The sequence below is a fragment of the Misgurnus anguillicaudatus genome, chromosome 19 (assembly GCF_027580225.2).
Source record: "Misgurnus anguillicaudatus chromosome 19, ASM2758022v2, whole genome shotgun sequence".
In the NCBI taxonomy this organism is placed as follows: Eukaryota; Metazoa; Chordata; class Actinopteri; order Cypriniformes; family Cobitidae; genus Misgurnus; species Misgurnus anguillicaudatus.
The window spans coordinates 51,891,189-51,916,845 of record NC_073355.2 but is presented as its reverse complement, the minus strand read 5'-3'; the positions used below and the strand labels follow the sequence as shown (position 1 = coordinate 51,916,845).

The 25,657-nt window shown below is 41.1% G+C and overlaps 1 protein-coding gene across 2 annotated transcripts in view; it reads left to right on the top strand.

Moving 5' to 3' along the window:
• The window catches only part of LOC129426484 (GTPase IMAP family member 8-like), a 107,542-nt gene extending 84,307 nt beyond the window's left edge, over positions 1-23,235 (top strand). Inside the window, exons 1-6 of one of the 2 annotated variants that reach the window (XM_073857851.1) lie at positions 305-405; positions 715-818; positions 908-967; positions 4,350-4,925; positions 16,627-17,825; positions 23,098-23,235. In XM_073857851.1, the coding sequence (XP_073713952.1) occupies positions 806-818; positions 908-967; positions 4,350-4,925; positions 16,627-17,825; positions 23,098-23,127 (1,878 nt within the window). In that variant the 5' untranslated portion in view covers positions 305-405; positions 715-805 and the 3' untranslated portion in view covers positions 23,128-23,235. Of the gene's footprint in view, positions 1-304; positions 406-714; positions 819-907; positions 968-4,349; positions 4,926-16,626; positions 17,826-23,097 lie in introns of those variants that run through there. The other variant, XM_073857852.1, reaches the window with a different exon arrangement.
• The last annotated feature ends 2,422 nt before the right edge of the window (positions 23,236-25,657 follow it).

Here is a 25,657-nt window from a genome sequence, read left to right as displayed (position 1 = left end):
TTATTTTATGATACTTGTAAATGAGCATTTTTATTAAGAGTTGAAATGGCTGACGCTGTTTAACACATGCATGCTCTGCTTTCGTTCATATGTCTCAGACAAACTTTATGAGCACAAAAAGTATTCCTGTCACTTAATGAAATGAAGATTGAATCACTGTGGTTACATGCACTGTTTTAACAAGGTCTTTACTGCCTTTCTAAGCCTTGAAACTATTGAGTTGTGTTGTTGTCTATGCTCTCACCTGCACAGACAGGTAAGTATAAAGTCATGTGACTGACAATACCTGTTTGGTCACTTTTTACCTGTGTGTTCCTGACTTCACCTGAACTCAAATCTCTTCCTGCTCATATGAAGGAAATAATGAAAGAAACATCTAAGCACGAAGAAGCTTTTAACATACAGGTATTTACATTTAGACTCTTCAAGTTTGTAATCTGTTTCTGTAAATATTAGACAGAATAATAAATAATAACTATAGATATAAATGTATGAATGAGCATCAGTAAGATCAGATTTCAGTTTCATCTTCAGTTACAGAATCGACTCATAATCAGATTTTGTGAAAGATTTAGTTCAGTGTTCAGAAGAAGAGCTGTGTGATGTTTTATGATTATTTCTCTATGGGGTGTTGTTGTATTGTTTGTGTATCCCATATACTGTAAAGATCTGCTCACACAGACAAAATTAATCTTAAATATCTTAAATTTCAAGGTGTGTTAGTAGATGAGAAACAAACTTTTAGAAGGGATGAGGCTAGAAGATGATCATCTAGAGATAAAATAAAGAGACTGAGAACAGGATCATGTCTAGCACAGGTGAGATGCACAGATCATGTTGATTTCTATTGATATTTTTCTCACTCTTATGAATCTCAGTAAGGGTGTAATGTTTTTATTTATTGCAGTGTCTGTTGTTCACAATCCTGCTCGCAGGAGAGACAGCAAAGAAATCAATCCTCCTTTGAGTAAGTCTTTGCATAAGTCATCTCGTGTCAGCATTATGGCAGACTATATCAGCTCTTTTATTACAGTGCATTAATCGCTTCTGCATTCAATTACTACTGGTTTTGTAAATAACTTAATTAATACCTAGCTATGAGAGTGGAAACCCAAGCAAATACTGACAAAGCACTTTGTATTTCCAAGGGTGAACTATTTTATATGTAAAAATTTCACTTTTAAAACCAAAGTATGCTTAGAAAAACATGGTCTTTCTCAAGAGTTTTACTATTATATACAGCCCATGCACTTATCAGACAGATATTACATGTCACTTTAACTGTCACCATTTTTTCTTTTTTCAAAAAAGCTGTGTTTTACCTAGCTTTGAGTGACTGATTGACAGACATCTTATGAGTTCAGAGTTGGTCAGATCAGTAGTTTCAATGGTTCCTTAGTTTGCCAACCGAACAATTGTAGAAATGTAACTCTTTGTGTGCTAATCCCAGATAGGCATCGCAAATACATTTTTGTTAACAACGCAGAAAACATGTCTTCGTTGGATAGGATTTGGTCTTCCACCTTTCGCCATTGTATCAGTTTTTCTTTTTATGAATATACGCATGATTGAGAGAGCAGAGAGATTGTGCTTGGAGACAGAGCGCCCTATTTGCACCCAGCGCAATTGACTTTGTCAGTGACGCATGTATCATTCGTAGACGCACGTCAGCAAACTAGGGAATGAACTTGCGCTCCCTGGGCGGTTCAGCGCAAAAAAGGAGGCGTGTTCCGGCGCAAACCATCTCTTATGCTATTTTGCAGTTTCAAAAAACAATTGCGCCACTGACCAAAAAAAACTAGTCTAAAGTCAGTGGCGCGTTGCGCGTCGTTCATTATGCTATTTTAAGGGCGCATGCTTGACCATAATGTATAGCGTGCACAACGCGCACACACATCTACACAGATGCAACAGTTATTTTTGCGAATCATAAATTGTTACAATAAAAAATATTAACACATGAGATAAGGGAAATCATAGTGGTGAGCATTGTGGAGTTTTTATTCAACCCTATATCACGCAGATGCGTGACTGTTTCGCGTATGGATCAGCGTGAAGATGTCGCGTTTTGCCGGTTTTGGGTGTGGGCGTGTCGCGTTTTCTGTTTGTGTCACTTTCACGTTTTGGTTGCTCAACTTTTTTGTCCTATTTTCAAACCATTTTCGCTTCGGTTTAGGGAGACATAACTTATAGGGCTCATATGTGGATATAAAGAAGCAATACAGGATACCTATATGGCCTGAGGCGCATATACAATTTTGCATCTATGCAGCATATATATTATCATATATGGGCATATATGCTGTATATGTGCAGCATATATGTGGATATTAGCTGCATATAGGTTTCATATATGTGCATATATATTATTATATATGTGCATATTAGCTGCATATAGGTTTCATATATGTGCATATATATTATTATATATGTGCATATATGCTGTATATGTGCTGCATATATGTGCATATTAGCTGCATATAGGTTTCATATATGCGCATATATATTTGTATATATGTGCATATATCCTGTATATATGCAGCATATATGTGCATATAAGCTGCATATAGGTTTCATATATGCACATATATCCACATATAGGTTATTTCCATGTGGGAACGATAAAATGTATACCTTGTCATGCACTGTCATGCACTTGTCATGCACATAAAAGCATCTGCCAAACACGTAAATGTAGTTTTTTCCACAGCATCTATATAAAATCCTCTTACACTCTGAGGCTATTTTGGGAATTTTCGTCTGGATTTGGCCTACCCAATTTCAAAAGCTTCTCATACCCACAAGCAGAGGTGCACATACAAAAGTTTGGTATCATTTTACAGGAAACCCTTTGAAATGACATAAAACACTGTTAAAAGTGCTCAACATGGTTGTATGTGTTGTCTGTCCTCTAATAAACACAAAAATAAATAGGTGCTTTTTGATGTTTTTTTTTCTAAAGTCTGTATTTAAAAGTGTATAACTCTGGCCCTGAGTGGGAACGAAACCTGCAGTTTTGTTTGATTCCAGCAATTACCAGCTTACAGAGGAAAAAGGAATTTTTTCTCTATCATTATAAATGCAAAAGTTATTTTACTCCAACTGAAGGGAGGAATAATACCCTTTTTGTATACAATTTCTGCCAAAAAACATTTGAAGTGCTCCCATAACCACATACAGTGGAATAAATGCAACATCTTTATATCATTTTAAAGAAAATTCTTTGAAGTTATATAAAAAGCCGCTGTTTGTGACAAATATTGTTATTTATGTTGTTTTTCATATGATAAAACACCAAATTTTCTTTTTTTATGTCATAAATACTGTCTCTGATAGTGTATAACTCTGGTTCTGTGTGCTCTAGCAAACTGCAGACAGTTCTGGTTGTTAGCAGCAGCAGACAGTAAACACCCAAAAAAAGAATGAACTCTTTAGCATGTCGCATTCAAAAGTTATTCTCATTTTACTGAAGTGTGCGAAAATACATTTTTCATATAAATATTAATTTTTTGTTTTGCACATATAATAAATAGCAAGGGATTATTCATGCACACAACCAAAGAAAATGCTGTAAATGGATTCATTTTTTAGAGTAGGAACTAAGAGAAAAGATGGTGTATCATTTGTGGCTATCTGTGCTATCTGAGGCAGTCCACACTCAAGTTTCCCATATGTTTACAAAAGACCATTTTTTACCTTATTATTCATTCAACGATTGTTGTGATAATAATACTTGCCCATGTTTGTCATACTTGAAAAATACGAAATATGTGAATATTAAATGATATTAAAAAATATGGGGGGGTGTGATAGTGTAAATTAAGTGTAACTAACTTTCTTACAGTGAAACATATCTCAAAGTAATGCATATCTGCAGAAAGTAGAGAGTCTACGCTTTCAAACAGTATTTCATATGTGGTACTGGGTCCATGATAGACCATTAAAAATTAAAGGAATATTTTATATTAAGTCAAAATAAGATAATTCTGGAACCGGTACAAGGTCCACAGAGTCAAACAAGATAAGATGATATAAACCAGTAGATAGTGATGAGCTCCCTGATCTCTGCTTCAGTCCAGTTTGCAGACATTTCTCATCGTGAATGTTGATGTGAGTTTAAATCCGTGTGTCAAAGAACTGAACTATAACTTCTGGTTGAGATGACATGCCTGTCCTCCCTACGCCCCTTACGGCATTGTTTCTGCCTCTTGTTCACACAGAATGCTTTCGGTGAATGTTATGGCAATGTAACTAGGTCCTCCTTACAGGAGCGATCCTACATTTGACACCTTGTGTCAGTGTGTGATGTTAAGAATTGTAAATATTAAATGTGTGATTCTTGTCTATAGTGAGGATTGTTCTGCTGGGTAAAGATGTGTCAACAAACAGTCGAGTGGGAAACTTCATGTTGGGAAGATCAGCGTTTGATAGTGAAGCTCCTCCAGATGATCATCAGATTGAGAGAGTCAGAGGAAAAGACATGATGATCATCAACTGTCCTCATCTGCTCCAGCTGAACCTCTCATATCATCAGATCATACAGACAGTGAGAGAGTGTGTGGATCTGTCTCATCCAGGACCTCATCTCATCCTTCTCATCTTTAAACATGATGAGTGTTCAAGAGAAGATCAAGAGCGTCTGGAGATGATCCTCAACTATTTCTCTGATAGTGTTTATGAACACACACTGGTGCTCACAACACACGACTCACACAGTGTTCATCAGACTGAAGTCAATGACAACATACAGAAAATCATTAAAAAATCCTTTAACAGACATTACAGACTGAAGAGAAACTGCACTGCTCCTCATCTTATAGAGACATTTAGAGACATTGTCAAATCAAATGATGGAAGTTATCTGATCTGTGATAAATATGAAGATGCACAGAGTTTAACAGTGAAGCAGCAGACAGATGAAAGAGGTGAGTGTGAACATACAGGATTTATTTATTTACTAATGTTGTCATGGTTATAGTAATAACCAGAGCACCTATAGCATCTCATAGCTGTAAACAAGATGACTGATCTACACATAATACTCTTTTATATTCTGTAGTGATTTTTACACAGGTACCAATTGCCATACACAAACACTAGAGGTTTGGTGAGTTTTGGGTCACATGTCACCTGAATTGTGTGTGTGTGTGTGTGTGTGTGTGTGTGTGTGTGTGTGTGTGTGTGTGTGTGTGTGTCAGATGACACCTCCCTCCTTTCCTTGGGACACCAGCTAAGGAATTTCCCCCTAGGCGTATAAGACCCAAATGGATCATTCAACAAATAAGATAAAGATAAAGAGTTTGTCATCTAACTTACCTGTAGGATTTTGCGAGTCTAGTTAAAATTGTAGAGCCCCTGATTAATAACACAAGAAAGACAAAGTTGTAATAAAATTGGGTTTATTTGATTAAATATGCAAGGTAAATAACTACTACTGTATGTAATGCAAATAAATAATATGGATATTAAAAAAAAAAAATAGAAAAACATAGAAAGGTAATATTGAAAATTAAATGTATAGACAAACACAATAATGAACAGAGCAGGCGAGAATTATTTGGTAGTAGGCCTCTTAAAGGAACACACCTATATTTTTACAGAGTGGCAATGTTCAACATCTATGCTACAATCAACTGGTGCCAAGGTCTCTGAAAGAAGTTTGGTTAAGCAAATTAAGCAAATTATATTTACATTCCACACGGTCAGGTGATCAGTCTGGCGTTGGGAACATCCTTTGCTATGGTAAATGGTAAATGGACTGCATTTATATAGCACTTTTAACAGACCTATGGCCATCCAAAGCGCTTTACAAGTTTGCCTCACATTCACCCATTCACTCCCACATTCATATACCGACGGCGGTGTCAGCCATGCAAGCTTTGCTGGTCGTTTGACCTCAGTCGTGGTGTTGTTTCTTTCCTCGTCAGCTTAGAAACTCAAAACAAAGGCATGTCTGCTGGTTACCTCTTTCTGGTGGGGTGGAGATTGTGATTCAGCACCTTCCATCTCCAGCAATGTGATTGGTGGCCACCATAAGAAGTGGGCGTGTCACATGGTCCACCACCCTCCTTCTGTGTGGAACTTATTTGCATGGTATAAAAGCACATTTTGAAGAAAAATGTCCTTGATGCTTTACCTATGCATTATTTCCTATACAAACCACTTTCAAAATATTCTTGGCAGCGTGCTGAATTCATAAAGATGGTATTACACAATAGAATTCTCACATTAGCATACAGTCATCTGTTAGTAATTGAGTTTACACAGGTTGTTATGTAGTTTCAAGTTACTTTAACCCACACACAGATATTTTGAACAACACCCGAATGACCAGTTTATGATTGTCCAATTTTAAGTTCTTATTGTGTAAATGTGGAAAGCTTTGGTATGCCTTGTTTTAACTATTGCTGATGCGTGACCAGCAAATGTGCATGCTGCACTGGGAGACCGTAAATAATGTATTGCCCTCTTGCTTTCGGCCTTAAACGTAAATTATTATGGCCTTTCTTAAAGATGTAGTCTCAGGTGTGCCCAGAAATGTGTCTGTGAAGTTTCAGTTAAAAATACCCCATAGATCATCTATTATAGCATGTCCAAAATGACACTTTTGGGTGGGAGCAAAAACGCACTGTTTTAATGTCTGTACCTTTAAATGCAAATGAGCTACAGCTCCTCACTTCCTACAAACAGACAGTGAGCGCTTTCAGTTAAATTAGATCTGATTAATACAGTAATATATCTAGTGGACAATAATATCTAGTGGACAGAGTACAACACGCTAAGGGTGGAACACCACAAAGAAGAGGAGCAGTCGATGAGCTAAAATGTCCAAATTTTACTGAAAAACATCTCCCTACTAAATAGGACTTTAACCACTGCAGAGCAGTGCCTCTGATACCAACACTGTGTTCTAGACGAGAGATTAAAACTGCATGGTCAACCGTATCAAAAGCCGCAGTGAGATCTAGGAGGATTAATATGGCCGAATTTCCAGTATCGTTTATTAACAATAAATCATTAAAAACTTTTAAAAGTGCCGTTTCAGTGCTATGAAATGCTTTAAAACCAGATTGAAAAATCTCAAGAATCCCATGTATATCTAAAAAAAGATTGCAATTGAAGAAATACAGTCTTCTCTAAAACTTTCGAGATAAAAGGAAGCTTTGAAATGGGTCTATAATTAGTTAAAATCAAGGAGTCCAAATTTCCTTTTTTAATCAGGGGTTCTACAATAGCTTCTTTAAGATATGTTGGAACATCACCTGATACCAAGCTACTATTTATAATGTTTTGAACAGTCGGGCCAATGGTCTCCCAGGTTTCCTTAAAAAGGCGAGGGGGCACAATGTCAGTGGGGCAATTTGAAGGTTTTAGTTTCATAACAATTTCAGTAAGGTTTGCACGCGATACAGGCTCAAACTGGTTGAGGACAGCAGAGTAAGTACTAACTATGAAAGGGTCTAGAGCAGGGGATACAATATGAGCTCTAATATTGGAAACCTTGTCTAAGAAAAGGTTAAGAAAGTTTTCACAAACTTCAACTGAAGCTTCCAAACTAGAGGACTGTGGAGGATTTAATAGAGCATCAATGGTTTTAAAAAGGACCCGGGGTTTATTACAATTTTCGGAGATAATATTAGAAAAATATTTTATTTTCTCATCTTTAACAGTTTTCTGATATATTTTCATGCTGTCTTTAAGAACTTCAAATAATACATGAAGCTTGTCATTTTTCCATCTACGCTCAGCTTTCCTTTACCTTCGTCTGGCTTCACGAGTAACATCATTGAGCCAAGGCTCTGATTTAGATTTAAGGCACCTGAGCTTTTGAGGAGCAACAGAGTTTAAAATGTCAGCACAGTCAGAAAGAAATGACTGAAGAAGTTGCTCTGTGTTAGGATTTGCTGAAAAACTATTACCAGACTGCAGTCCCGGTCTCCCTTCACCTGTTCACCAGCTCCATGTTTTTATCAATAGGCCACTGTTATTAATTAAAAGTTATTGTTTTGTACATATATAACTCCTGAATAAAAATAAAAATTTGTTTGGTCTGATTTAAAAATATATATATTTTAAACGTATTTGATTGGTTTGTTGATAGTGAGCGCAGAAATGTTTGGTTGTTTGCTAAGCGCGCCACCGCTTAACGTTAAGACATGATTGAGGGCTGCCTGCAGTGAGACTGACACATCATGGTTCTGCTGTTATCTTTCACTATTTTCGCTGCTGAAACAACAAAAACAGTCAACATTGCGTCTAAAATGTAAGTGGGTTAATATTAATTACTTGTTTAGTGAACTGTCATTAAATCGGTCACATTTTCAACCGTGATGTGATGCTGCTTAACTGTATTATGTTATTGTTAACTCACTTTGTGTTTGCTGTGCTTATTTGTTTAACTTTGCGTTTTTACATTATGCACTTTCGGTCGCCATTGAGACTAAAGGATGCAGAATCATTATCCTGTTTTGGTGATTGTTATTGGCGTTTTTAATCAGACTAGGGTACTTGTTCGGTCGAGCAAGTAAAATTCTCTTCACTTGGCCTTTTAAAAAATCCACTTGTCTTTGATATTAAGCGGACAAGCGTTGATATCGAGCCCTGCGACGTGTTTTATTTGCGTTTAGATTGCTTCAGTAAGTTAGGTCCAATCTTTACGACTTCTCCGTTGTATTGCGTTAATGGAGAGGTATGTTAGTTCTTCTTCTGGCGCCGGGTCTGCCAGACTGAATTGTACTTATAAAAGCAGAACTAAATTGAGCAACAGTGGAAGGCTTAAACACTCGACACAGGCGCTTAGGAGCAGACACTTTGAGCCTAGTAGATGGCAGCATAAAATCAAATAGGACAGGCATGTGATTAGAAAAGACAGCATCTTGTACTTGGATATTAGAGATACGCAACCCATAAGATAAAACAAGGTCTAATGTATGGCCACATTTCTGTGTTGGTCCAAACACATGTTGTGAAAAATTAAACGCATCCATAATATCCAACAAGTCTCTAGCAAAGTGGTTTTGTAAGACAGCAGACATGAACGTTAAAATCACCAACAATTAATATCCTGTCGTACTCTGTCACAATACAAGCCAGGAAATCAGTAAAATCTTGTATAAAATTTTTGTTGAATTTAGGCGGTCGGTAAATTACAGCACAAAGTATCGGATTTGACCGGCCTAATACACACAAACTGAGTTCAAAGGAGGAAAAGGAAGGAGATGACAAGGACTTACATATCAAGCTCCTTTTAAAAACTATCGCTATTCCTCCACCACGTCCAGTAAGCCTAGGAGAATTAATAAATGTACAGTTTGGCGGTGAAAGCTCAATAAGAGCATCGGACTCACCAGCACATATCCATGTTTCCGTTAAAAAGAGTATATCCAAAGCGTGTGTGGTGAAGAAATCCTTTAGGATAAATGTCTTATTGGTTATAGACCTCGCGTTAACCAAAGCACATCGAGTCGACAAAATTGAGTCTATATCCGCATCCGCTGATCGGCGCAACGGTTGAAGATTACGGAGATTTACTCCACCTGGACGCGTGTGACAAGGCGAGTAGAGGCAGAGGGCATAACGCTCCTCACACGAGCCAACAACAGGTAATAACCAGACGCTGACCGGAACGAGGGCACGACGAGAGACATGGCGGTGGAAAAGATGGACATGATCCAAGGGGATAAGGTGAGGCATCCGAGCCAGCTCAGAAGAGAGAGCCAGCCAAGCTTTGATCCTGACCAGCCGACCGCCGCGTCTCCCTCTACGTTTGCGTCTCCGCAACAGCGAGGCCTCACGTAACAGGTGAACTGGGACATCCGCCAAAAGCAGAGGGGGAACAGCTCTTGATCCATCGTAAGCAAATCTTGCCACACAGTCCCCAGTGTTTTTCATTTCTAGTAGCTTTTGATGATCATATACCAGCAGAGAGCCAATGTTCTGTGTAATAAACGCCAGGAACAATATAAACCACATAAAGGTAGCCAGGGAAAAACGGCAAGCCAGACACACCGGCGCCATCATTAAAACATCTGTGTCTAGTTGGGATTTTGTTACAAAAGTATTTTGTTACAAAAGTCCAGATGACGACATGCAAAATATAAACGGGACGTCTTACCTTTGTGTTGATATAACGATCGCAAATCGAATCCAGTCTGTTTTAGATGTGTGTATAACCCATAAAAACTCTCCAGTAAAATACATCCAATGACCATTTTTGTCCACAAATGCGTATAATCCGTGAAATGTAGATATATAGTCCATTGTTTACATCAGATTTCACATGAACGTCTTGACGTCTTGTAATAGAATAGAATATACAATCTGAAGACTATATCCATCGTAACACTTGTATTTGAGATTACACTCGTGTTCAAACCCATGTTCAAACTTTGTTTCTAAAAGTAGGCGGGAGTATAATACATAATATCCAAACAGCGCTGTGAAATATCGTTTCGTCATCTGACTCGCTCGTTCCTACAATGACTTAATGGAAAATATTGACAGACAGAACGTGTAGCCAATTAGATAACGAATCCAACAATCTTTGTGTGACATTTTATTTCCTGGTGTGGAAACGGCATTTTATACGCTTACATAAGTATAAATAATAAGAAGAACTAACCTGTATGCATGTAAACAAAAGACTTTTATTTTGGGCCTATTGACTTCAAATGTGAAACTGTCAGGCTGAGAGAATAAACACAGGGAGATCCCAAAGCAGATTAACAGAATATTTTATTAAAGAAAATAATGAGAGTCAATAAACACTGGGCACACTCGCTGGAGGAATATCCACACACGTCCGGGCCTATGCCACGCCAACGGCGGGTGAAGGGGGTGAGGAGCTTGCGTTGGATGAATCCACAGACGCTGTATTAACCGCACACGCTCGGGCTCCAACCACACGAGCGGAGGGAGAAAGGGGTGAAGATATCCGGACTGCAGGGAGAGAGAGAGAGCGTTAAAGGTGCGGGAGCAAAAATGTTGGACAGCTCCAGCGGAGATGACCCGCTCTGCTTGACAGCGACAGAGTCGCAGAGAGTCTCATTCTAGTATCAGGTATCACAGTCTCTAGAGAGGGCAGATGGAAACAGTCTCTAAAACTGACAGAAGAAAGAGACTCTTGAAATCCTCAGCGAGCAGCATGAAAGAGTCTCCGATAGATCCTGAGCAGCAGAGAGCACAGATTAAACGGGGCAAATAAACAAAACAATAAACTGGGGATAACTGACAATAACTTAAGACACGACAAGACTGGAAACTAGCTGGGCACTAGACTTGCAATGAACAAAAAACACACAGGGATTAAATACTGAACCGAATGGCCATCAAATGAACTGCAGGTGAGTGACGCAGGTGAAACAGATAACACTAAATACACCCACCAGGCGGTCCAAGGGAGGGCTCACCTCGTCGCCGACGGAAGTCCTCAATCAGGTCAGGGTCCAAGATGTCCCGGGCCGGTACCCAACACCTCTCCTCCGGACCATAGCCCTCTCAATCCACTAAATACTGAAAACCCCTGCCCCGCCGATGCACATCTAAAAGGGATTTAACCGTATACACAGGGGCACCGTCCAAAAGCTGCGGGGTGGGAGGGGTGGGAGCAGAAGGGACAGGGTTAAGGGGAGAAAAAAAACAGGCTTCAGTTTATACACATGAAAAACTGGGTGAACCCGACCGAGAGCAGGAGGCAATCTGAGCTTGACTGTCACCGGGTTAATAACCTTCTCAATACTGTATGGCCCAAGGAAGCGAGGTGCCAACTTGCGAGATGGCCCTCGGAGAGACAGATCCTTGGAAGAAAGCCATACCTTCTGCCCACAGATAAAACGGGGCGCGGGTCTACGGTGACGATCGGCCGCGACTTTGGTTCGTCTGGAGGTTTCGAGTAAAGTATTTCTAGCCCTCCTCCAGGTGCGTCTGCAACGTCGAACGAAGGCTAGCGCAGACGGAACCGCCGCATCGGGTTCTTGGGCTGGAAAAAGAGGAGGATGAAAACCCATGGAAGCCTCAAACGGGGACATTTTAAGGGATGAAACAGGAAGGGAATTATGTGCATATTCTACCCAGGGTAACTGTTGGCACCAGGAGCTCGGATATTGAGATGTCAGACAGCGGAGCGCACGACCAAGATCCTGGTTAGCCCGTTCACATTGCTCGTTGGTCTGTGGGTAATAACCTGAAGACAAGCTGGCTGTGGAGCCGATCTGTCTACAGAACTCCTGCCAAAAACGGGAAATAAACTGAGGACCCCTATCAGAAACCACGTCAGAAGGCAGACCATGTAAGCGAAAGATGTGTTCTATCATAATCTGAGCCGTTTCTTTGGCAGAGAGGAGCTTGGGCAGAGGGACAAAATGCGCTGCTTTAGAGAAGCGATCAACAATGGTCAAAATTACGGTGTTACCTCTAGAACTGGGTAAATTGGTAACAAAATCTACGGCTATGTGAGACCAAGGACGGGAAGGGACAGATAAGGGCCTAAGCAGACCAACTGGGGCTTGATGAGAAGCCTTATTGCGGGCACAAACCTGACAGGCTGACACAAACGGACGGCAGCCAGCAATCTCCGAACTCCAGGATGACAAACTAACTTGGACTCGTGACCCCACCCGATGACCTTGGAACGGAGCGATTCCGGAACCCAAAGCCGACCAGCTGGGCACCCCTCTGGCACTTCCTCCTCCCGTCCGGCCTCCCTCACTCGCTGTTCGATGCCCCAGCGCAGAGCCCCCACCACCCGCCCCTCCGGGAGGATGGTTTCGTCTCTGTCAGAACTGGAAACCTGGAGAACTGGAAGAGCGCCCTACGAGCCTGACGTGATGTTAACCTCCTGGCTGAACGGATATATTCTAAATTCTTGTGATCCATCCAGACCAGGAAGGGTTCCGAGGTCCCCCCCAACCAGTGACGCCACTCACCCAAAGCCAATCTGATGGCCAGCAGCTCCCGATTCCCTATGTCGTAGTTTCGTTCTGCTGGGTTAAGCCGGTGTGAGAAAAAAGCGCAAGGATGCACCTTGCCATCCTTAGACAATGGTTGAGACAGAACGGCACCAACCCCGACATCCGAAGCATCCACCTCAACAATGAATTGGGAGGTAGGATCTGGAATAGAAAGAACAGGAGCAGTGATAACCGTGACTTTAAATTATCAAAGGCCTCCTGAGCCTCCTTACCCCAGACAAACCACTCATTAGTGGAGGTGAGAGCCGTAAGGGGTTGAGCAATCTGACCAAAGTTTCTAATGAATCGCCGGTAAAAATTGGCAAACCCTAAGAAACGAAGTAATGCCTTACGGGAGTCGGGGAAACCGTTCTGACCTTGGCTGGATCGGGACGTATCTCACCCTCGGCAATCACAAAACCCAGAAACGAAACCGACCTCTTGTGAAACTCGCACTTCTCCGCCTTCACATATAACTTGTTCTCAAGTCACCGACGTAAGACTCGGCAGACATGCTGAGTGTGTTCCTGCATAGAGGGAGAAAAGATGAGAATATCATCTATGTACACAAAGACAAATTTGTTAATCATGTCACTCAGCACATCATTAACCAAAGTCTGGAAGACAGACGGAGCATTACAAAGCCCGAAAGGGAGAACGCAGTAATCAAAGTGTCCAGTAGGGGTGTTAAATGCTGTCTTCCACTCATCGCCCTCTCTTATGCGCAGCAAATGATAGGCGTTGCGCAAATCTAACTTGGTGAAGAACCATGCTCCCTGCAAAAGCTCAAAAGCAGAAGACATTAAAGGAAGAGGGTACCTATTCTTAACAGTAATGTCATTCAAAACCCTATAATCAATACAGGGACGGAGGGAGCCGTCCTTCTTTTTTAAAAGAGAAAAACCCCGCCTCTGCGGGAGTGGTGGAGGGACGGATGAGACCGGCACGAAGGGCATCATTAATATAACGGTCCATGGCCTCTCAATATCGGCATACTCCGCTGGGACTCCGGTCAAATCAACCGCCAAAACCTGAGGGAGAGAAGAAACAGAACCCGAAACAGCAGAACCAAGACAAGACACATAACAAGACTGAGACCAGGCTAAAATAACATTTTGTTGCCAATCAACATGGAGATTGTGTTGTGCCAACCATACATGCCCTAAAATGATGGGAGAAAGAGAGGCATGAAGGATGTACAACACAATCTCCTCACGATAATTGCCAGAAATAAAAAGACTTACAGGGGGAGTGCAATGAGTGATCTGTGCCATCTGCTGACCTTTAATGGACCAGACATCCAAGGGAGTCTCGAGTGGAATGGCAGGAATGTCACAAGCGCGAGCCAGATCTTCACTGATAAAATTTCCCTCAGCGCCCGAGTCAAGCAACACAGTGGTGGGATGTTCAATGCCAGAGAAGGACAGAGTGACTGGAAGATGAGTGCAGGATGACGAGACGGGTTTCTGAGACTTGCTGTCCACCAGGACCCCCTGGTTCACCGATGGGCGGCCCCTTTTACTGGGCAGAACTTGGCAAAGTGCCCAGGTTTCCCGCAGTACAAACAGAGGGCATTCTGTAGGCGACGCTCTCTCTCTGCGATAAGCGCATCCTTCCCAACTGGATGGGCTCATTCTCAGCAGATGAAGGATTACTGGACAGACTGGACTGGTTCTCCTCGCTCAGAAAAGCCCGGTGACGGAGAGAACGGCGCTGGTTACGGAACAACATCCGGGCTTCAACCCTCAGCGCGAGCTCAAGGATACCATCCAGAGAGTGAGGCAGGTCGTGAGTTGCTATCTCTTCTTGAATGCTGTCAGAAAGACCATCAATAAACTGTGCTTGAAGTGCTGCTTCGTTCCAAGTGCATGCCGCTGCCAAGATCTTGAAATGGATGGAATAATCCGTCACTGAACTGTTACCTTGAGAAAGACGAGCCAGACGGGCAGAGGCTGTATCACCCCGAGCGGATCGGTCAAACAGCTTGATCATCTCCTCCCGAAACTCCTCGAAAGACTGACAACACGGATCCTGAGCGTCCCAAACAGCGTTGCCCCACTGACGCGCTCTTCCCACCAGCAGTGTGATGACATAGGCGACTTGTGTACGTTCAGTCGCGTAGCGGCGAGGTTGAAGGGCAAACACCAGCGAGCACTGGGACAGAAACGCCCGATAAGATGTGGGATCGCCATCATATGGTGGAGGGTTGGCAGCATGAGGCTCTGCATTGGGAGGGTGACGCGTCCGATCGAGGCGTGAAGAGAGTTCGTTCATACGAGCAGATAAATCCTTCGCTTTCAGAGCTGTAGTGGTGATCTGAGCGGTGTGTTGCCCCAGCCAAGCTCCCTGCTTAGCGAGTGCAAAACGGACAGAATCTGCATCTGCGGGATCCATGGTGGCAAGTTCGTTCTGTCAGGCTGAGAGAACAAACACAGGGAGATCCCAAAGCAGATTAACAGAAATGTTTATTAATGAAAATCTGTCTGCTGGACGAAAGAGACTCTTGAAATCCTCAGCGAGCAGCATGAAAGAGTCTCCGATAGATCCTGAGCAGCAGAGAGCACAGGTTAAACGGGGCAAATAAACAAAACAATAAACTGGGGAAAACTGACAAATACTAAGACACGACACGACACGACTGGAAACTAGCTGGGCTAGTAACGGGCGAGTACATACACATACGGACTTGCAATGATCAAAAAACACACAGGGATTAAATACTGAACCGAATGGCCATCAAATGAACTGCAGGTGAGTGACGCAGGTGAAACAGATAACACTAATTACACCAGAGACGCGCACGTGTGAAACTGTTAACACAAAACACCAACACAGAGAAACCAAAATATAGCAGTCAATAAAACCAAAGTCATGACAGAAACATAACATTTTTTAGACTTGTGGCTTTGGCATCATTGCATTTCTAGGTTTCACACACATATTTATCATTAAGATTTTTAGTATTAAAAAAGATGTTGTATTACAATGTACTTCAGCCTATCTAACTTTATAAAATGTTATCTTAAAATACCTGGAAAATGAAACTCAAAGTGTCTTCTTTCTAATGATACCACAGTTATGCTTATACTCATGGTTTAGTAAAAATAGCCCTTTTAGTGAAAGTAGGTCTTTTTATGGTTTGGGCCAGAGTGGGGGTGCTTTTCAAGAGGTTAAGATTAAAGCAAATGGAGTTTGGGTGATGGGGCAAATCTGAAGGATCAATGGAAATGTTTTCTGCTTGCTTTTATAGTCCTAAAATTAACCTGCATGGCCCAAAGGTAGATCTCTGGCAATTGTCCGTTTGATAGGGCAAGACCTGTGCACCAATGAAAATGTTCTCTCCTCACTAAAATGATCCCAATGTTGCCCTTCAATGACCCAAAGATTAATGTCTGGGCAATGTCCTGGCATCCTTTTCTGCTAGTCCTGGGCATGTGTTTCTGTTATCCCATCACTGCCCAATCAGAATGGAGCAAACTTTCCTCCACCATGACAGTGAGAGGGTACCTGCCATAAACTACACCTCTGGTTAGTCATTTGTTCTCTGGTCCCCTGGAGTGTCCTTATGCCTGTGTTTTATTACAATTCAAACAACGAGTAGAACAAAATGGGTTTTTTGATCTGATTTGATATCACATTTTGTCGTAAAAAAAACTATAAGAAATTTCCTCTGTTACAGATCTTCCAAAGACCAGAGATGATGTGAGGATTGTGCTGCTGGGTAAAACTGGAGTTGGAAAGAGTGCCACAGGAAACACAATCTTAAACAGACAAGTGTTTGAATCAGATTCATCTCAAGAGTCAGTGACTAAAGAGTGTCAGAGAGAAACAGCTGAAATCAACAACAGATTGATCACTGTGATCGACACTCCAGGACTGTTTCATCCTGAACTGAGTCATGAAGAGATCAAGAGAGAAATGATGAACTGTATCTCAATGATTCTGCCAGGACCTCATGTGTTTATTTTTGTGTTGAGTTTAACACAACGGTTCACTGAAGAGGAGTCAAGATCAGTGAAGATCATTCAAGAGATGTTTGGTGAAAACTCTTTAATGTTCACCATGGTGCTCTTCACCAGAGGAGATCAACTGAGAAACAAAACCTTTGAAGATTGTTTGGAAAAACCTGGATCTGTGATTAGAAACCTGCTGGAAGAGTGTGGAAACAGATATCATGTGTTCAATAATAATCTGACTGAAGATCAAACACAAGTTTCTCTTCTACTGGAGAAAATAGATGACATGGTGAAAACAAACGGAGGAAGTTATTACTCATCTAAGATATTTAGAGAGATGGAACGAGAAAAACATCAACAACAAATAAAGAAACTGATGGAGGGATTTGAAGAATTCAGCCGGGAGAAGGAAGAAGAGAGAGAAAAAATGAAAATAATGATGGAGGAAGAAGAAAAGAGTCATGAGAGAGAGAAGAAGAAAAGAGAAGAAGAATTTAGAGAGAGAGAGGAGAGATATAAAAGAGAAATAAAAGAGAAAATAGAGCAAGAAAGACAGCTGAGAGATGAGGTGAAGAAAGGACAAGAGGAGAGCCAGAGAAGAGTAGAATATGAGAAAGAGAAACAGATTTGTGTTGAACAGTGTCAGAAACTCAAGAGTGAAATGGATGAAATCATGAAAGAGAAAGAGAGAATAGAAACAGAGAAAGAGATAATAGAAAAAGAGAAAGAGATAATAGAAAAAGAGAAAGAGAGAATAGAAAAAGAAAAAGAGAGAATAGAAAAAGAAAAAGAGAGAATAGAAAGTGAGAAAGAAGATCAACAAAAGAGATTTGAAGATGAACTGAAGAGAACAACAACAAAGTATAGAGAGGAATATGAGGAAATAAAGAAGATCTGTCCTCAATTACATGATGCAGAAGAGGTGAGTGTTTGTCACATATTCAAGCCATTTTATGTTTGTTCTGTTACTCCTACAAAAATTTGACATTAAAAACATTTCTTACATTCCATCCATTACATTCCATTAAACGTTTGCCACATCTTTAAAGTAAGTTGAAACCCATAAGATACTTGCGTGGTGTCACTACCTATGGTACTAATTCCTGATTGCACTAAAGTTTGAAATGCAAAGACAGGAAATGTGTAACATGTGTACATGGTTAGGCATGTAATCCTTGTTCCCTGAAGGAAGGGAACAGAGACGTCACGTCGATGACCGACATATTGGGAACTCGCTTAGAGAGACTAATCCACTTTGAGTGTATCTAAAGAGCCAATGAATGTTGGCATGCAGTATTTGCATCTGCTGACACTGCCCTGCCATGCAGGTATAAATAGACAGCAGGGGAACGGCATCATTAGGTTTTTCGCTGAGAAGCCGAGCCTCTGGTACAGCAAGTCACTGGGAAGGGTACCCGTTTTGGCGATAGCCGAGAACTCTTCGGAGCCACATCCTTTTAAGGTTTCTTAGGTGGCAATTACAATATGGAATAACCACAGAGAGTTTTACTGCATATTGAGGTTTCTAATGAGACACCGGTACAGAGACAGCAGATGTAACTCTGCTGCAGGAAAAATGCAGACCTAGTTTTTACTCCACGGATTGAAGTGGGAGGTGATCCCCTAGGGGTTGCTCATATGAACACCAAGCCTAGCATAGGTTTTCAAGAATTCAGCTAATGAAGGAACATAACACAAACACTATAGATCCTAGTAAACTTGTTAGGTTTCGCCCAGCCTGCAGCTCTACAAATGTCTGTCAGCGAGGCGCTGCAAGCCAGTGCCCAGGGTGACTCAATACTGTACATAGAGTAGAGTGCGCCCATAACCTGAGCGGGCAACTGATATGCTAGGGCAATGGTGTCCACTATCCAGTGTGACATTCTCTGCTTGGAGACAACTTTTCCCTTCTGCTGTCCTTCATATAACAGACAAGAGCTGGTCCGAGGTCTTGAAGCTTTGCCCTCGGTCCACGTACAGTCGCACAGCATGTACGGGACACAACAAAGCTAAGGCTTGGCCTTCCTTCTCTGGGGGCAGCACTTGCAGGCTCCCCACCTGGCACGAGTTGTCGACCGAAAGTGTGTGCAGTTCCCCTGCCCTCTTTACCGAAGTCAATGCAACCAGGTTCAAAGTTTTCATGGACTGAAACTTGAACTCGACTGACTGCAATGCCTGAAGGGGGGAGTCCTACAGTGGTTTCAGTCCCACGGACAAGTCCCAAGAGACTATAGAGGTGGTTGAGGTGGATTAAAGCCCATCGACCCCCTAAGAAACCAGATGATCAGGTCCTGCTGACCGACAAACCTACCTCCTATAGGGTCACTGTTGGTTTAAATGGTGGAGGGGACAGCCTCTGCTATAACTGAATGCTGCAAAAGAGATGGCACTGTAAGGGTGGATTCACTACAGTGGTTAAGGCTGTAGGAACACCAAAATGACTGAGAAATGTTAACAGCAAGATGGTGTAAAACGTCTCGGGTTACGTAGGTAACCCTGGTTCCCTAAGAAGGGAACAAGACGCTGCGTCGCCATAGCAACGGTTTGGGGAACGCCTCGGCGTGACTGATCTGAAGCAAGTGTAAAACATAATCAATAATTAGATAATTGGAAATAGGCTGGATGCCGCGCAGACCAGGGGTATAAGAGGGCATCCCAAACAGACGCGCTACCAGTGTCGAAGCAAGTGCCTACAGGTATGCGGGGAGTATGGCATGGAGACGCAGCGTCTCGTTCCCTTCTCAGGGAACCAGGGTTACCTACAAAACCCGAGAGGTTCCCTTTCGAGGAACTCGAGCTGCGTCGCCATAGCACCGCTTTGGGGAACGAGATGCCCACGCTTCCATACTACCAAATGTCTGTAGCGTGTATAACTGAACACAGTCAAGGCAAAGAACCTGGGACCCTAAAGAGGGGTCTAGGTCTAGACCATAAAATCTGACGAAGGTGAGCGGCGAAGACCAACCGGCCGCATTACACACGTCCTGAAGAGAGGCGCCTGACCCTAAGGCCTTAGAGGCAGCCATACCCCGGGTAGACTGGGCCCTCACAGCGACAGGTGAGGGTAAGCCCTGATGTTCATAAGCCAGTAAGATAGCATCTACTATCCATCTGCTCAAAGTCTGCTTGGTCGCCGGTAAACCTTTTCCGGGTGAACCAAAGCACACAAATAGCTGCTCGGACTTGCTCCACTGAGCAGTCCTGTGAACGTATGTGTCCCGTACACCAAATTCAGCTTTTCTTAGTCCGCGCTCCTGAAGGGGGGAGGACAAAGGGCCTGTAGAACAATGGGCCTCGGCACATTGTTCAGCACCTTGGAAATATAACCTGGCTTCGGGTGTAAAAAAGCCTTAGCCATCCCAGGTGCAAACTCCAGACATGTCGGGGATACTGACAGGGCCTGAAGGTTTCCCCTCGGGGAAAACCCTCCCGTGTTAAATGAAGACATAAGCTCTAATGTAAGGAATCAGTCCTCGGATCTGATTAAATCACAGTCTGTCTCAGTCACAGCATAGGACTGAGCTGCATCATTGAACAAGTACAAATCCCTACATTTTGAAACAAAGCAATGCCTGTAGGTCATCATTTCTTTAGTGTGGAGGTTCTAAAGCCTCCTGCACAAGAATGTATACATGCTCCCCACTGGAGCCAACTGTATGCAGTTCCACCATATGCAGGAGTAGGTTAATTGTGGCTGCCTGTGGTACTACACACAGCAGTGAGTGTGCCCTGAGAGGGCACTGAAGGGAAGCAGGCACCATAAATGGGGTGTGATCTGCTTCGCTTTAATAAGAAATAGTGAGTGCCACGAACAAAGACGTTACCCGCCTCAGCGGATGATGGACTCGAATCGTAACACACAAGATCATATCTTGACAGTGCACCAGCGGCCGATCAGGAGAATAAATGCTGTGTACAGCTGTACAAGCAACACTCGGCATAAACACAAATCACTGTTTGACACAGCTCATGCATGCTGTGACAGGCAGATATACATACATAGCCTACACATACAGGTGTAGAAAATGTAAAAATATTATTTTTTTCATTATGATGTGTATGTACATATAATACCTCCATACTGTAAAAAGAGGAGGCTTCACGTGGAGACTGCATGTTTAGCCTTAAATAGTAGGCGGATTATGAAGATGATTCATCTCTCCAGAGATAGACAGCTGAAATATATGTCTCTCACGCAGGCCGCCTTCCCGATCAGGCGAAAGAGAGAGAGAGCGGACTTCACGTGCAAGCGGAGATACCGCCGCCTGCACGGAATTATTTCGCGACTCCCACGAGTACAACCGCGGCTGAGAAGCGGGATCGCAGCGGCGAGCCCAAGCCTCCTAGAGAGCGAGAGTGCAGTCACCGCTCTGCCTCAACAGAAGCGGGACCGAATCTGTGATGGCGCAAGCCTGATATATCCTTCTCAAAGCGCGAGATTGGAGCGCAACACGTGCACGGGAATGCTCACAGTGCACAGCCAGGTTTCTCAAAAGCCAACTGTGCGTGCTGCGCTCTAAGACACATATGCATGTGTATCCTTGTCTGTGATATCGCGCCGACTGGGAGATACGCATACTTGAACTGATTCTTAAAACATACTTTAGATTTATGCAACCTACACGCAGTCACTTGCTGAGGCACTATAAAATGTTTGATCTCTGTCATTGCCAACAAAGGGTATATAACAAAGTATTAAAATTAGCTTTTGTTATTGACCAAATACTTATTTTTCCACCATAATTTGCTAATAAATTCTTTAGAAATCAGACAATGTGATTTTCAGGATTTTTTTTCTCATTTTGTCTGATAGTTGAAGTGTACCTATGATGAAAACTACAGGCCTCTCTTGTCTTTTTAAGTGGGAGAACTTGCACAATTGGCGGCTGACCAAATACTTTTCTGCCCCACCGTACACTGAAGGGGGCATAGATTAGGAGAATTGCCTCTATTGAAAATATGGAGTAATCGTCTCCCCGTTTTAGGTTGAATGGAGAATTGCCTCAAACTAAAACATAGATGGCTCCTCTTATTTTCAATGTGTTGGAGAAATCTCTAACTTTAAGTTAGAAGGAGAAGCCTCTATGCCCAGCTGTATGGAACTGCCTAAGCACCTTCAGAATTACACCTTGTTCTCTATGTGAATATAATTCATTCTAAATAATGATGACCAGAGGTTCTGACTATCAACTTATAGCTCACATATAGTAATCATGATAAAATACAACTTAGTTAGGGTTAAATAATTTGTCTGACCATGTAACCAGAGGATATGGCTGAAGCAATTTAACAATGCCGTCCCATGCTTGTGTGTCCTGATATAGTACGTAATATGACTATATAACAACTTAATTAAAGCAGAGATAATGACCAGAGTTTCTGACTATTACCTGATACCCCACATCTATCTTAGTTAGCGGTATAGACAATTAGCATGAACTTCAGCCCAATTGTAAATCTGTGGAAACAAAGGATACATTGGAATTTACAAAAGTCAGTAATTCAGAATAAATCAAAACCATTTATTAGCCAAGTAACTCGATCATAATTCTAAAGTCAATTCACAATCCAATCCAAATCAAATATAATCATAAATCCATATATAGTTGTAATCATACGAAAACATTGCATACCTGGCAAAGGACCATATACTGTAATAGTGTGGGTTCATCTGGCTACAGAGTCCTCAAGTGGAATAAAATTGATGATGCTGTGTTCAAAGATTCACAATGTCAATTTGCAGTTTGAAGGGTAATGGAAACGCAGCTACTGTGTCACTGTTTTTCCAGTAAAATGATACTGGATCCTGTAAAACAGTGTTTCAAAACTCCAGTCCTCAGCCACATGAAGTCAAACACAACTATTTTAATTATTCTGGGAGGCTGATGAGTTGAATTAGGTGTTTTATAAAAGAGGAAATCTAAAACATTATGGGTGGGAGTCTGTAAATTATGGAACTGACAGAGGTTCTCTTCTTCTTCTTCAAAAGTGCAGCTACTGTAATGATAACATTTTTCATTCTTGATTATTTTTGATAATTTTTCCATTGGTTTGTTGTTTGTGGCCATAATAATAACCAGCCATCTGAAGCAGCACAAAACTTAAATGAATGAAAGTGTTTCAAGACATTTATTCTTAAAACATTTCTGGTGTTTTGCTTAATGACTGTTTGGTGTTTCTTTTCAATCTAAAAGGTTTTAATATCCAGGAGACTGGAGACATAATACAACAAATGGACCTGGACTCTTCGCAGTGCCATGCTGGAAATTGAGAACAAAATACAAAACAAAATAGAAAATGAAGCAACTGATGAAATTGAGAAAACCGATCTTAAAAGAAAACTGAATGAGAAAAGGGATAAAGTGGAAAAATCCATTTCAGAATTCTTTGAAAAATACAAAGATCAAGATAAACTTATTAAGGGAAAAGCATCTATTGAAAAAAAAATAAAAGACCTTCAAGAAAACATTATAAGAAAGACAGAAAGGAAATTAAATGAGATTCTTCATCAGCGAGATCTGAAGAGAAAGATTGATGATCAGAGGACACAACATGAAAACACTCTCCTAGAAAAGAGTAAAGAACTTGCATTAAAACTCAAAGAGACAACGCACGATGAAGAGATACTGAAGAAAGAGTTTGATTTGTTTTGGGAAGAGTGTGTGAAGAAGATCATCAGAGATTCTCCACCAATCGAAGACATTGATGTACTGAGAGATGTGAGAAAGATCTTAACTTGCATCTATAATAGTGTCCCTATAGACGCCTGTGATGACATCTTTGATATTAACATATATTTAGATTATGTACAGTATGTGCAGTTAAAGAAATCCAAAGGATTAATAGGACCTCTTAGAAATGCTCTCAAAGAGAAGTTAGGTGACATTCTGTCTGAAGAGGATGAAACTCAAATAAAAACATTGATCTCAGATGTTGCTCAGGAGACAGACAAGATGATAAAGTTATTTAATATTTCAAAGATGGGCTACAACATCATCTGCATTCAACACCTCACAGATTACATCAAGAAAAGAATAACACAATGTGAGGAAGAGTCTCTGAACTTTGAGTTCAAGAATGAATTCTTCATAGATTTGGTATTTTCTATATTTAAGAGAGCAGAAAAGACATTCATTGATCAACACAACATGTTCATAGAAGCCAATGATCCTGTTCTCTATCTGGAGAAGAAGAAAGGAGAATACTATAGTATTTTTCAGAAATACTGTCGAGGAGCAACATCAGCTGCTATTTTTGGTGAGATCATCTGTCAGAAACTGAAGAGACCCATTGAACAGAGTGTCTATAAACAGACTGCCAGAGATTTAGCAGATGAAATCAGATCAAACTGTCCATCACTGAATGGAAACAGATCAAATCTGGAGGAACACATCAAAAAGAAACTGCAAGAGAAGAGCTTCTTTGCATACAGGAACTACATTCGTAATCCAAAAGATCACTTCAAGGATTTTATCAGAGATGAAGTCCATCAGTATATCAGAGATCAGTTCAGTATAAGTGTTAAACCCAAGATGAATCAGAACATTGAAGTCCTGAAGAAGAAGATCCTGACAGCAGCTCATGAATCTACTGAAGATGTTCAAGTGAAGAGTGGAGATGTTAGCTTGTGGTTGATGTTTTTCACACAGAAGCTCTCAGATGTTCTGATATTATCTGTGAAGGACTTCAGTGGACTCAAACATGATGGTGTTGATGATTTTAAACTCTTAGAAGATGTGATAAGAACAGAACTACAATCTATAATATCTGACATCTGCAGAGAGTTCAGCACAAATACATTTGACAAAAAACTGGATCTCAACAACAGACCAGATGAGATACTGATTGATGTCTTTTTGCCATTTGCAGAAACACAATAGACATCCACTCGTTATAGTGAATGGAATTAATGGGATTTATAAGATAAAAAGATTTTTGCTCAACTCTTGTCAGAAGTTCTAAGCATTTTAAACCATCTGGATATTGGAATTCTTTTTTTAATGAATACCTCTGACTCTAAACTTATAAATATCTCAGAGTCAGAATCATCTTATAAAGATGTGAGTTTTGACAAATTGAATCAATGAAGATAATGAAAGACTTCATACTAGAAAGCTTCATACTAGAAAATGACTTTTGTAACATCACACATATGAACACATTGTATTCTTCAGGGTTCTGCACAAGTGTCTAGTATGGTCAGATTTATTTGCATCTAAGGGTATGTTTATACTAGGTAGGTTTGGTTTTATTCAAATGAACTCTAGTGTGATAAATCTGTTAGTGTGGTTATTTTAAGTAAGTGTGAATGCTGCCATCCGAGCTCAGGTGTGCAACAAACAAGTGGACTAGTGTCATATCTTTGCATTTATTTTATTAAATTTTTTGGTAAACATATGGATCAGGTTTTATGTGTTTAATCTTTTTGTCATCTTTTTCTATTATAATTTTCTGAACCTATACATTGTCTTAAAGGATTACTCCACTTTCATAAAAAAATCTAGATATTTTTCTAACCCCTATGTCATCCAAGATGTTTACGTCTTTCTTTGTTCAGTTGAAAAGAAATAAAAAAAATTTTGAGGAAAACATTCCAGGATTTTTCTCCATATAGTGGACTTTAGTGGACCTCAACCGTTTACAGTTTCATTGCAGCTTTAACAGGCACTAAACAATTCATTGAACAAAGAAAGACATAAACATCTTGGATGACAAACAAACAGTGCTAAATAGCACTAAAAGTGGTTCTTGGCT